This window comes from Gymnoscopelus braueri (genome assembly GCF_963280865.1).
Source record: "Gymnoscopelus braueri genome assembly, chromosome: 10".
Classification (NCBI taxonomy): Eukaryota; Metazoa; Chordata; class Actinopteri; order Myctophiformes; family Myctophidae; genus Gymnoscopelus; species Gymnoscopelus braueri.
This window is the reverse complement of record NC_137611.1, coordinates 50,634,004-50,647,970: the sequence shown is the minus strand read 5'-3', so window position 1 is coordinate 50,647,970 and position 13,967 is coordinate 50,634,004. Positions and strand designations below refer to the sequence as shown.

At 41.9% G+C, this 13,967-nt stretch overlaps 1 protein-coding gene across 1 annotated transcript in view; it reads right to left on the bottom strand.

The window, feature by feature from the left end:
• LOC308093668 (uncharacterized protein) overlaps positions 1–13,967 on the bottom strand; it is a gene marked incomplete at its 3' end in the record, with an annotated part of 42,109 nt that overhangs the window by 27,351 nt on the left and 791 nt on the right. Inside the window, exons 2-4 of the mRNA XM_080439996.1 lie at positions 11,626–11,757; positions 5,052–5,240; positions 3,357–3,500 (exon numbers count right to left, since the gene is read on the bottom strand). Coding sequence (XP_080296122.1) covers positions 3,357–3,500; positions 5,052–5,240; positions 11,626–11,757 — 465 coding nt within the window. The remainder of the gene's footprint in view (positions 1–3,356; positions 3,501–5,051; positions 5,241–11,625; positions 11,758–13,967) is intronic.

The following is a 13,967-nucleotide window of genomic DNA, read 5'->3' as shown; positions in this document are numbered from 1 at the left end:
AGTTATCATGTGTCGTATCAGATGTCCCTTTCGACCAAAGCCTTTGCCACACACTGTACAAGTACACAATTTTTCACCAGTGTGAATCCTCATGTGTTTTCTTAGATTACTCCTGCAACTGGAGCCTTTTCCACAAACTTCACAGGTAAAGGGCTTTTCTCCTGTATGAGTTATCATGTGACCTTTCAGAAGAAACATTGTACCACAGCCTTTGCCACAAACTCTACACAGATGGGGTCTTTCCCCTGTATGAGTCACCATATGTAATTTCAGTCCTCCCTTGGAACTTAATACTTTCCCACAAACATTACAAGTAAAGGGCTTTTCTCCTGTATGAGTTCTCATGTGTTTTTTCAGATTACCAATTGCAGAAAAGCCTTTGCCACAAACTTCACAAGTACAGGGCTTTTCTCTTGTATGAGTTATCATGTGTTGTTTCAGATTTCCCTTTCGACCAAAGCCTTTACCACACACTGTACAAATACATGACTTTTCTCCAGTATGAACACTCATAATGTGTTTGTTTAGATTACCCCTGCAACTGGACCCTTTTCCACAAACTTCACAAGTAAAGGGCCTCTCTCCTGTATGAGTTCTCATGTGTTCTTTCAGACAACTCATTGTACTACAGCCTTTTTCACAAACTGTACAAGTAAAGGGTTTTTCTCCTGTATGAGTCATCATGTGTCTTTTTAGATGACCCCCATCCACACAGCCTTTGCCACAAACTGTGCACTTAAAACGTAGAGTTCTCATGTGATTTTTCAGATTACCAATTGCAGAAAAGCCTTTTTCACAATCTTCACAAGTACAGGGCTTTTCTCCTGTATGAGTTATCATGTGTTGTTTCAGATGTCCCTTTCGACCAAAGCCTTTACCACACACTGTACAAATACATGACTTTTCGCCAGTATGAACACTCATGTGTTTGTTTAGATTACCCCTGCAACTGGAGCCTTTTCCACAAACTTCACACGTAAAGGGCCTCTCTCCTGTATGAGTTCTCATGTGTTCTTTCAGACAACTCATTGTACTACAGCCTTTTTCACAAACTGTACAAGTAAAGGGTTTTTCTCCTGTATGAGTCATCATGTGTCTTTTTAGATGACCCCCATCCACACAGCCTTTGCCACAAACTGTGCACTTAACACTTATATTCCCTGTGTTCCTTCTTATGGAGTGAGTTTGTTTTGATGTCAGGTCCTGGGACATATTGTTGCTTAAAGACAATCTTTGCCCTTTCACCTTTTGTGTCTTGGGTGATTTCAGTGTGGTTAAAGCTGACTGACCTTCCCTAGTTTCCTCCCAATCATCATCACTGTCTTCGGTGTCAGATTCAGAACAGTGTGAAGAGAGAAGCTTGTCATCACTAGTTGGTTGTGATGTTCCAATGTCCTCTATATCAGCTTGTGTTTTCATGTGTTCAGTTGAGGTGCTGGCTATAGCTTCTGTCTCTCTGTTTTCACCATCATTGTCATCTTGACTTTTCACCCTTAGTAACGTCAACGTTGACCCAGCAGCCTCCTCTGGTCTTTGAAGTAGCTCCTCTTTAATCTGTGGAGGCTCTGGTGTCTCCTGGACCAGACTGTGACTCCTCTCCTGCTGTTCAGTGGAAAACTCCTCTTTACACACAAGGAGCTGCAGGAAGTCTAGGCAAAAGATGAAATGAGAGTAAAGCATTGAATGTTTAAATTTTACATTTATTGAATGTTCACCTTTCCCGTTTCTCTTTCCAAGTTGTTTGCCTTCCATTGTGTTGCCACTGACTTAACCAGCTGTGAAGTCATTATTTTGCGTCAGGCAGTATCTGGTATTTAAGTCATAGCACGAGCATGCAATCAGCAAATACTATTTCGCGAATCACGATGAACGTGAACATTCACAAGCCGATTTAGCGCTTGGAGGTAGACAATTACAGAATGCTTAAAGGGGCATTTCACCACTGGAAGAAGCTGCAGTCACTCAATGTTAATAGTATTTGTAGTAGATAACAGTAGCAACATTTGAAATGTTCACCCTATGGCCAGAACAATAATGTAGTCTGTGTGTTTGACTAGGGTTTGACTGGACTGCTACATTACAACAATGACCATAATGCTTTGGTGCACTGCCCCTCCTTGTGGGGAGGGGGAGGCTGCATGGTGGGGGGTTGACCTACATCCTCCCAGTTTCCACAACAACATACAGCATGCTGACCAGTGTTCTGCAGTGTTGCCATGTTGTTTGTTGTCACTTATTTTTTTGCTTATAATCTTTATCCCACGATTTTGTAACCCATATTATTTCACCCAGTGCCAATTGCCTATGTAATTATGGGCGCTACTCTCCCTCTGCCAGCCTAGGGAGAGCCCAAGCTGAAGCTCATGCCTCCTTCAATGCATGAGGAGCAAGCAGACCGCTTCTTATAACCCGACAAGGTAATAAAATGTTACCCACCCGCATTTAGTTCAGTACCGCCCGTCCCCGTAACCGTGAACTTATTAAAGTATATTTTTCACCCGTCAAGGTATCCGCGGGTACAACGCCCGTTGCAGGACACAAAATTAGGGGGAAGCGGCAGGCCCCGATGATATACCAGGTGGTGTCCTTAAAGTCTGTGCACACAGGATGTATCCTCGGGTAAATGACAGTGTTTTGCGGAGTGTAACTGTTGTTGTGTATTATCGTTACTTGAGTAAAGCAGCTGATTGTCACAACTTCATATCTGTCTCGAAATCAAATGTAACACTGATTATATGCGCAGTGTTTAACATTGATGTTGTTCAATAATCATTTAGATTCTAAATGATGTGGTTGAGATTCATTTTTTTTTAATCTCAACCACAGACAACTGGTGTCTAAAACCATATTGACAGGAAATTAGCACGGCAAAAACTGTGAAATCAGGCCATGCACCATTTTAGGATGAAGCATGAATCAGGCTTTATGAAACGCAGGAATAGCCTAACAAGTAGGAGCACAAGCTCAAGTTTACAGTATAATCATATACTGTACGTGTCATCATGCAAAGGGAAATGGGAGTTTGTCTACAATTTAAGCAAGTGCCTTCATGTTTATAATATTATGTTATCTAGTGCACTAATGATGAAGATAATTAACTGTTACATGTCTAGCTCTGTGACTGGCTAGTCCATTGCTAGGCCAACCTGGCGACCATAACTAACACTATTCTCAAAATATTCTCCCAGTTTGTGATGTCCCCCCCCCCCCCCCTCACTTTTTGTATTAATAAAGTATAATAAAATACTTGCCACCAACAAAGCATATTTATTTGATAATAACTTTGAACATATGAGTCTGCCTGTTAGCATGGACATCGCTCTGCAGTAGTCACCAGTAAATAAAACAGTACATACCCATCCTGTACAGCTTTAGTACAGGTTGCATTCTTGGATCAGACAGTCCATGTCCCTGGTCCATCTCTCGGTGTTCCTCTGACAACTTTGAGTATCTTTTGGAGGCCATCTCTCTAGAAACTGCAGAACTCTCCCTGTGTTGCTCTGTGGAAATCACCAGTAGAAATAACATTTAGTTATCCTTCAGCAAACCTTAGTTACATACATACAATATAATTAACACGTGCCCGCCAACAATAGTAGTAAGCCTTGCAGAGCCATTTGGCCCATAGGGAAGGAGACTATCTCCTGTTTCTGTAGTAGATCCCCTACCACAATGCACAAGTACACTCCCTGGATATGACCCAGGTACTCAGCATCAAGATTTGGATTGAGGGTAACCCCAATCCAAATCTTGATGCCGAGTGCCAACCAGGAAGTCATTGGGTCACATTTTTATAGTCTTTGGTACAACCCGGCCGAGGATCAAACTCCAACCTTAATCTCAGGGCGGACACTAACCACAAAGCCACTGAGCTGGACAACCATCAATTGCGTGTAGCTTTTCTCTTTGGATGGGAAATTAGGTAGACTAACCAGCAACTCTGCCATGTGAAATAATTAGGAGCCAACTCCTGCTTTAACTCAGATTCCAGATATTAACACAGTTTTAAGTGTGCAGTGGCTGCCTTTTATTGTTCATTTGGTTTCCTTTTGCCTCCAGCCCCTCACCCAAGTCTACTGGCAGACTTTGTTTTTCACTACTCTGTGTCAATGTATAATGTGGCTTCTGTTGTCTGCTTAGGATTTCGCCTAAAGTGCAACTTGTTGCAGTGCAGCCACTTACATACATGGGGTGTGTGTGCGCGATCTCATCGGGAGTCATTAAATGGGTGCATCCAGAAACAATCATGGAAAAGAAGCAGCCAATTCAGTAGAAATAGCTGTTGTGGTACCGTTGTGCATTGAGAGGGGGTCACGGGCCACAAACTGATCTGCAAATTAACACTTCACAATGTGAAATAGTTTTAGCTTGTAGATCAGTTATTGTTGTACAGTGACAGAGAGCAGCTCTCACTGATAACGCCGTTTAAAGATGATAAGTGTTTAACTCTGATGGGCTACTGCTTTACATTTACCAGGGTAGATTATCAAGCCATGATGCCCCAGTACCACCAACAGGGGTTTGATTTCACAATTTAGCCTTCATTCAGTTTATATTCTTTTTTATGTATCTACTAGTTACCACTGGTAAGCCAAAATGTTAAATTTGTTCCCTGCTCTAAAAGTAAAGAAACGGCTGCACACGAATGGCCATGATGCAGGATTTATTAAAGGGAAACTCCCTGAAGAAGACCTTACCAGCTCGAAACATTGGTTTCCCTTTAATAAATCCTGCATTGTGGCTATGAGTGTGCAGCCTTTTCTTTACTTTTAGACTTATTTACCAAGGTCAGCAGCACCTCATCAATACTGGTGTGTGCCCTTCTCCTGTTTCTTTGCAAGTTTGTTCCCTGCTAACATACCAACCATGTAATCAAATCAAACTATTGCAGAGTGCTTTTATCATTATCCAAAAATCGATATTTTCCCATCCCTAATAGAGACGTATAAAGCTGCAGTCTGCAGAATTCATGTACAACAAGCATCAGTCATGAGTTTGTCCGGTTTTAGAAAACAACTTGCATCAAATGTTTTTTTGTTGTTGTTTTTTACCTGCTAGAGTGTCACATCTCATCTTCCTACGTAGTAAAGTCAATGTTTGTGTCAAGGTTGTACAAGCCTCTTCGTCCTGTTCCACTTTAATCTGTGGAGGTGGTGGTTCCTCCTGGACCAGACTGGGGCTCCTCTCCTCATGTTGTGGTTCCTCCTGGAGGCTCCTCTCCTCATGTTTAGGGGAAACCTCTTTACACACAGACAGAAGGAGGAGAGAAGAGACAGCGTCAACACAACACCTTAAAGTGCTTTTCTCACTGGATGAGATTTATTCTCCTATCTGTTGTTTTGTTTTGTCACAATCACCAATGTTTGTATATTGTGTCTCTTGTATGACATGTTTCTGGAAGGGGCAAGCCGTCTAGAAGAGGTTGTGTGAGTGCATGCGCGAGGGGCTAATCTCACAAATCAATTTGTGTGCGTGCTCCCCGTAAAGACATGGGTTTTCACATGCGCCAGGGGTGAGGACGGCCCTACGCTCATTATTACACCTAGCACAGTCCAATACGTTTATAAGAGAACGTAGAGGCCTATATATCTATTCATTCACTAGATGGCAGTTGCGAGAGTATATAGCACGGGACAGTGTTGCCATGTCCGGTGATTATAAGCGGTTTGTTTTTCTGGAAAGTTGCTTGTAAATATTGGTAGTTGCGGGTTGTGTTTTTTTTTTTGGCTCGTTCATTTGGCCTAGTCGCTTCTTTTGGACTTGTTTTCATAGCTGGTTGCTAATTTCTCTCACAATATCTGGCCATGGTTCTATGTGGGAGATGCTATGTAGGCTAGCTGGCTAACGTACAGTAAAAGCACATCGGGTTGAGTTCAGTCCGCAGCCGGACAGACAGAAAATTCGAGGAAAGTTCGACGGACAAAACATGACAAATATGTCTCCCCCTCCAGTCCCTATGTCAGCCCACGGTTCTTCTTACGGAGAGTATGAATGTGATTTAAGCCGAGTAAGTAAATACCATGACATTTGTTTTTCACATATTGTGAATATTTACCAGGGTGAATCATCAGATCATACCCCAGAACACCCAACAGTAGCCTGATTTCACAACGTGTTACCTTTTCCAGCCCTCATGAGTTTGCAGGTCTACCTTCAGTCCACTCACAATTATGCTAATATTCCTTAGTTGTTCATGATAGTCATTGAGCTTTTAGATCAGCTATTTTCAAATACAAATAGAATGCAACGAGACAGTGTAGTGCCATCAGAGTGAACTAGGATCACAGGAAAACCAATCAGTCTAATCAATATACTGTCAAAATAACACTCTGTACATTGAAACTATATGATACAAGGAAAACAATGAACCTAAACATCTATTTAAATGACATGCCATCTAAATTACATTCTTAACATTGTGGTTGAAAGAAAAAACAACAACAAGAAGTAACAAAAACTCATGAGGATGAATGACTGAGATATGTCTGCATGGCAACAGGGTTTCCGGCAGTCCATTTCAGGCCCGGCGCCCCGCCGGGCCTGAAAAAAAATTCTGGTGAAAAATAAAATGATGCAATGTTGCAATGCAAGGCTCAGGAATGTGCCGCGCTGCGCCACAGGACAAATCCAATGTAAAGCACATTAACACCAGATAGATTTGTTTAATGCAGTTGTTATTGTGGCTACCCCTGTGCAAAATATGTTTTTTATCGGATCAGAGCAGCGTGCGCGTTGACGCTGTCCAGAGCGCTTGTAGTCACCGTGTCATAACAAACCATGTCGGCTTATTTCACGCAAGATTTGACTTGTTTTTAGAGGTAACTTTGCTTATTTCTCTCGAGACTTGGCAACGCTGGCTACACAAACCAGAGGAAGAGGATAATAATGAGCGTGTGTCTTTACAAACTAGAAGTTTGGCTTGCTGCGCGGGTGGGTTGTCTCTCTCTCTCTTGCTCTCTCGCTCCGTCCCCCCCGTCCCCCTGCCAGTGGAGCGTGATTGTCGCACCTGATTTGCAGGTTTGGGAAGTAACGGATTACATGTAACGCCGTTACGTAATCAGAGTAAAGAAAAACGGTAACGGTAACGTCTTAGAGTACATTTTAAAATGTGTAATCTGGATTACAGTAACAGGGTGTTGTAACGGAATTTCAAATGGTGAAAAAAGCCAATCTACAAGCTATAATTATTAAAAATTAAGAAATACTATATTTTAAATAGTGAAAAATACAGAAAATAGGGGAAAATACATAAAATCTCTAATCTGTGATTCTAATGTGATTAATGTGACCCCTAACAGTCAGTTAAGTCCAGTGCTGAATGTGACAAATATTGAGACAAATAGGATATAACCCAATACATAATTTTATGAAATAAATGAGTTATATTTTACAGATAGTTACACTATTCTTGTACTATATTAAAATTAAATCATCCTTAACCTTCAAGTTAAATTCATTATTTCCGTGGACTTAAAAATCATTATTTTTGATTGGCCTTTTACAGGCCCTACTAGCCTGTAGGGGGAGGTAGAGAGTAACATATTATAATACCAGCCTGTAAGGGGAGGTAGAGAGTAACATATTATAATACCAGCCTGTAGGGGGAGGTAGAGAGTCACATTATAATACCAGCCTGTAGGGGGAGGTAGAGAGTCACATTATAATACTTGCCTGAAGTGGGAGGTAAAGAGTCACATTATAATACCAGCCTGTAGGGGGAGGTAGAGAGTAACATTATAATACCAGCCTGTAGGGGGAGGTAGAGAGTAACATATTTTAATACCAGCCTGTAGGGGGAGGTCGAGAGTAACATATTATAATACCAGCCTGTAGGGGGTGGTAGAGAGTAACATATTATAATACCAGCCTGTAGGGGGAGGTAGAGAGTAACATATTATAATACCAGCCTGTAGGGGGAGGTAGAGAGTAGCATATTATAATACCAGCCTGTAGGGGGAGTTAAGAGTCACATATTATAATACCAGCCTGTAGGGGGAGGTAGAGAGTAACATATTATAATACCTTTGCTCTAAGTGAAACCTGTGTCCAAACCCAATGTTGAATAAATGTGACTAACAATAGCATAATGTAGTCGTGTTTTTCATCAGAATTAATGAATAAATGCAAAAAAAAAATCATTAGTCTCCCCTGGCCTAGCACCGGGCCTAACTTTTTTCCTGCAGGAAACCCTGGGCAACTCTGTCTTGGTCAGTCGCTACACGCCAGCATCAATCCAGGTAGAAGGTGGCTGGATGGGTTGGTCAAAATAAATGACCATTGACCAGATCTGTAGAGGGCGCAGTTGAGTAAATAAAATCATTTCCGTCTGGCGGACATCTTTTATTTTCTGCCCAAAAAGTGTAGTATACAGAGAAGGTGTGGTTCTGAGACGTTTCTCACCGTGAAGAATAGTCCTTCAACAACACAAAAACAAAAAGCCTTAGTTTCGGTGAGTAACACAATAGTTTTCTTTACTTTTACTACAGTTGGAGACCTCGCACAGTAGTGGAGGTTTCAGTCCATGGGAATAGCAGCGCTCCTAACAGAGCGTCAGAGAGAACTCACTAACACTCTGGACCAGAGCTAGTAGGGTACAGGGAGAGTGAAGTGCTAGGCGTTCCCTGGACCACTGGGGGTCCCATTGACGGGGGGTCCCAGCAAAATGTAATAATATATAAAAAAAATCAATTGAACCACTAACCCTATATACATTGGATCTACAACCTCACGATGTGGAGCGTTGTGAGCTTGTAGATCTGCTATTGTCAAAATATTGAATACCTTTGAAACATTTTGACAACAACAATTGTATGTGGGCCCTGACAAAAAAATATATTTAGCTGGGGGTCCGTGGCCAAAAATACTTATCAGTTTGGGGGTCCTTGACATGAAAAAGTTTGAGGACCACTGCTTTAGGAGACCAGGAGTAGGTTGTGAGGTCTATTAATTCCAAATAATATTGGACCCGTTCTTCACAAGCCACATCTTCCTAACACTCTGACACTAAAGTAACATTTTCAGCGACAAAACAGGAGAAAATCTACTTTGTTATCGACCTGTCTCTGTCCCAACAACACACTCTCACGACATCTAGCATCAGTAATCATAGGACATTCTCCATATTAGAGGCTGGGACCATTATGTACCATTTAGCGATAGCATATCTAAATTAATCCATTAGGACCGGGAAAGCATCTGTGTATTTTTTTTTAAATATCTTTGGCTATTCAAAAATAGCAGATATACAAGCTCATAGCGTGGCACTACCTTGTAGACCTGCTATTTTTGAAAAAAAAATCAGTTAGATGTGCAAATCTTTGAATATGCATATTTTTAAAGCGCACATTTGCTACATTCGCTTCTGGGGGGGGGGGGGGGGGGGGGGTCCCTGGAACAAAATATTTTACAAATGTTTGTTTTAAAAAATATGTATTCAAAGATTTGCACAAATGTTCAAAAATCTTCTAAAAATAGCAGATCTACAAGCTCATGGTGTGGCACTCGATGCAGCGCTATGAGCTTGTATATCTGCTAGTTTTTAATAGCCAAAGACATCTTTAGCCTAGCTATAGCCCCGTTTGGAACCTCACTCTCCACGATAGCTCAGAGTGAGGTTCCGAACGGGGCTGGTCTAGCTATAGCCTTAGGACTCTCGTAGATGTATTTTATCGATTCTGACATTTTCAATCTAAGAGAGTCTTAGCTTTCACCCCTCCAGTTTCCACTGGATTGTCACCTCCAAAGTCTGTTCTTCTCCAAATATGTACAAATGCAAAACATAAGGTGCTTACCCGCTTGCCCCAAATGTTAACTCACTCTACAGAGTATTTGTGCAACGTAATAGTTCATATAGTTCAATACAGAAGTGTTTTAATCCCGTCTGTCTTTTTCCCTCCTCGTTTACTTCCTGTTTACATTGAGTGTAATTATGGATGCGCCCCGTCACTACCACCCATTGGGAATTTTCGACAGAATCGGCCACAGACGGGATTAAAACAATGGACTATTACATTGCACAACTACTCTGTAGGGCGAGTTAACATTTGGGGCACGCGGGTAAGCACCGTATAGTTTGCATTTGTACATGTTACAGGTGACAATCCAGTGGAAAAGGGGGGTCGGGGGGAGCTAAGACTCTCGTAGATTGAAAATGTCAGAATCGATAAAATACATACGAGAGTCTTAATCTAAAGCTAGTCTAGCTAATGAAAACGATGCCAAACGGTGGAAAAGCAAAGACACAGTGAATCTACACACAAGCTACAGGGCAATGTAGTTCAGTTCAGCTAGTAGCTTAGCCACTTGTAGCTAAGAAGCTAAGCTACGTGTAGCTCGTGTTCAACACAATGTAACAATGTGTTTACCAACCTACAGTGGCAACATCAATGTCCAGAGTTTCTAGTGTCTCTATCTCTCTCTGGAAGAGGTTGCACATGAACTCTGCAGCCACACTCAGGCCCTCAAACACAAACACTCTGACATTAAGCTTCACACAATAAGCATCAGCACCACGCTGCTGTTTGTCTAAAACACACAATATCTCATCTCCCACCTATGTCATGTGTTCATTTATCTACCGCCAAACAGACTCTATTTGACTAATTTCACTTCCTGGTTAACTTATTACTTAAAAATCCTGTATCTCGGCTCCTGTGTACTTTTAACAACGTGTCCCCTGTTTAAACAACAACTTATCTTGTGTTTGACATTATTATAGTATCTTTAATATCACAATCCAAATCAAATCCATAACGTTAACTACTCTTTATGGAGCACAGCAATGTTTTGGTGAACGCCACAGAGATCCTGTGATCTGAGGAGGATGACTTGTACTGTAGGCAGTAACTTTTATTAATCATTATATAAACATGACATGTTCCATGTGTCTCGTGCAGTGGTCTGGTCTCGTCTTCCCAGTGGGGTCATCCATATGTTCCCCGGGTTCTACGTTCCCCCACTAAAGTTAGGGTTAGGGTTAGGTTTAGGTTAGGGAGTTTGACGTCCCCGGGACGTCAAACTCCCTTAGTCTCGAGCCCTGACTGGCTCGCCTTCTTCATTCACTTAAAATACAAAATATCACCAGATTTCTACAATTTGGGGCGTTACACGAGTGTTGCACACGGCGATCCTCATAGAATCTCAAAACCAGATAGGAAAATTGACCGCTACTTCGGTTTTTACACGTTATTTCGAGCTGGCTGAGCTCCACTATGCACTGCTCCGCACTGTGTAACACAGAGTTAGCACTGTGGCTAACAGCTGTTTCCTGATAGCTTACGTCACTAGCACAATTTCACAGCGATCGTTGTTCTTAAAGAGACAGATCCTTATTCACCAGATCACAGCCATTTGCGGTAAAACAAATAACAAAATAAATCACGCCACCATGCCACCCATGTGCTCTCTTTTCTTTCCGCATGCACTCTACCCAACAGGTCGACATTCAAGCAAAAAGCTTAGAGCCGTGCATTGAGAAACGCGTCAACAGGTTTTGACGTGTGCACTTGATGCCTTCAGTGTGGATGCAGCCGTTGTGAACAATGGGTGTGTTTGATTTCACGGTCGTCTAACGCTTTGTATCTGTCAGGGCATTTAGTCTCGTTATAAAGTGAAAATTATTTTTACCTGACTCCTCTTCAATCTGTGGAGGTCGTGATTTCTCCTGGACCAGACTGAGGCTCATCTCCTCATGTTGTGGAGGTTGTGGTTCCTCCTGGACCAGACTGGGGCTCCTCTCCTCATGTTCAGGGCAAAACTCTTCACACACAAACAGAAGGAGCAGATGAGATGTAGCATCAGCACAACAACTGAAAGTGCTTTCTTCATTGGTCCTACTTATTGATTTGTTTTGACACAATCGCCAGTGTTTTATAGTATCTTTTCTGACAGGCTGCTATGGGGTGGGCCGTCTGTCTGTCTATCGGTCGGTCGGTCAGACGGACGGTCGGAGGACAATCTTGTAAACCACCGGACCAATCAATGTCAAATTCCTTGCACTGCCAGTAGGCCATAGAATTTAATCCCAGATCATCTCGGTAACCATGGTTTCTCATACATACCTACAATCTATTCTGGCAGCCTGGCAGGTGGTAAATGGATAGAATTCATAAAAGGACGGTACATGAATTGAATGTATAAATGGAAATTATTAAATAAAAAGGCAAAAAAATATCTTTAAAAAAACTATATATATAATTTTTTTTCACAGATCTACAAGCTCATAGTGCGGCACTCGGTGCCGCGCTATGAGCTTGTATAGCTGCTATTTTTGAATAGCCAAAAAAAACTAATATGACATATTCCCGGTTTGAATGGGTTAACTAAATAAAGGAGTTACTCAATTATATTTAAAAAGATAATGTAATAAGACAATCTATTAGTAGCCTAATCCTATTTTGGCCAGGTCATTCTAGACGGAATGTATAAATGGATAGCACATGAACAGCCTTTATATAGCTTTACAATGTATGTCGCATTCACCCATTCACACGCATTTACACACCGATGGCAGAGGAAACCAACCTGCTCATCGGGAGCAGTTAGGGGATACAGGAAGACACAGGAAGTATATTGCTCAAGGACACTTCGACAAGCAGTCAGGAGGAGCCACTGCCGCCCCATACCGTCCCAGTCATACTGTACATATGACAGTAAAAGCTACAATTGGAATGGAGATGGAGAATTCCAGGGGTGCAACAGTTAACCCTTTTAGACCGGGAACGCATCCGTGTCATTTTTAGATTCCTTTGGCTATTCAAAAATAGTAAATACATACAAGCTCATAGCGTGGCATGAGCTTGTATATCTGCTATTTTTTAAAAGAAAACTGTGAAAATATGTGCAAATCTTTGAGTATATATATATGTAGAGTAGGCAGAGTAGTTCGGGACAAGCGGATTGAGTGGCACTGTCTTTCCCTAAGAGGACTGACCGTGGGTAGCTACCTGGGACGTAAGTCGGGGCTTGATCAATCCCGGCCGGGTCACCTGGGCGAGGGTGTATGTTGCGAGACACGAAACACCTGTTGACCCCAGGCTACAACACAGATGATACATCCCAGGTGCATCCATGTGATGTTTTTTTTTCCCGATGTATATATTTTTTTAATATCAAACTCAAATCTTTGCTTCTGGGGGAAAAAACTTATGTTGCCATAATCAGTTGTTCTCAAACTTTTTCATGTCAAGGGCCCCTAAAATTATATGTATTTCGGCGCGGACCCCCATCTCAAAATATATTGTTACAGGGACCCCACAGAAGCAAAGATTTGAGTTAAAATATTTCGCCTTTGGCCAGGGCCGCAGCGCGACGGTCCATGCATCCTAGGCTGCAATGCGTGTCGCGGGTTCGACTCCCGATCCCGACGACCTTTGCTGCGTGTCACCCCCTATCTCTATCAATAAAAAGGCAAAAAAATATCTTTGAAAAAACGATATATATATATATTTTTGCAGATCTACAAGCTCATAGTGCGGCACTCGGTGCCATCACTTAGATACTTGACATCTACAAAATGATGAAAGTAGTCAAGCTACTCACAAGCTAGTAGCTTAGCTCAGTGGTTCGGGGACCCCGAGGGGTCCTGAGGGGGACGGGGGTCCCCAGCAAAATGAGGAACAGTTTAACCACCATAAGCACTATTTCAGAAATAACTGAAGTGCTTGTCGCTGCACGATGCGTTGTGAGCTTGTATATGGCTATTAAAAATAAGAACGTTATCTCAAATAATTGCGATTATCTCAAACAATTGCGATTAGATGATTATGTAATAATTGTGACAGGCCTATCTGTGCCATCCGCACAAATGCATGTGCACGCGAGGTCATTACAATAGCGTCCCCCCCAGATAAAATATATATATAAATCACACCAGTGTTGCCATGTCTGCTTATTATAAGCAGCTTTAGGCTTGTTTTTCTATAAAGTTGCTTGTAAATGTTGGTAGTTTGCGGGTTGCTTATTTTGGG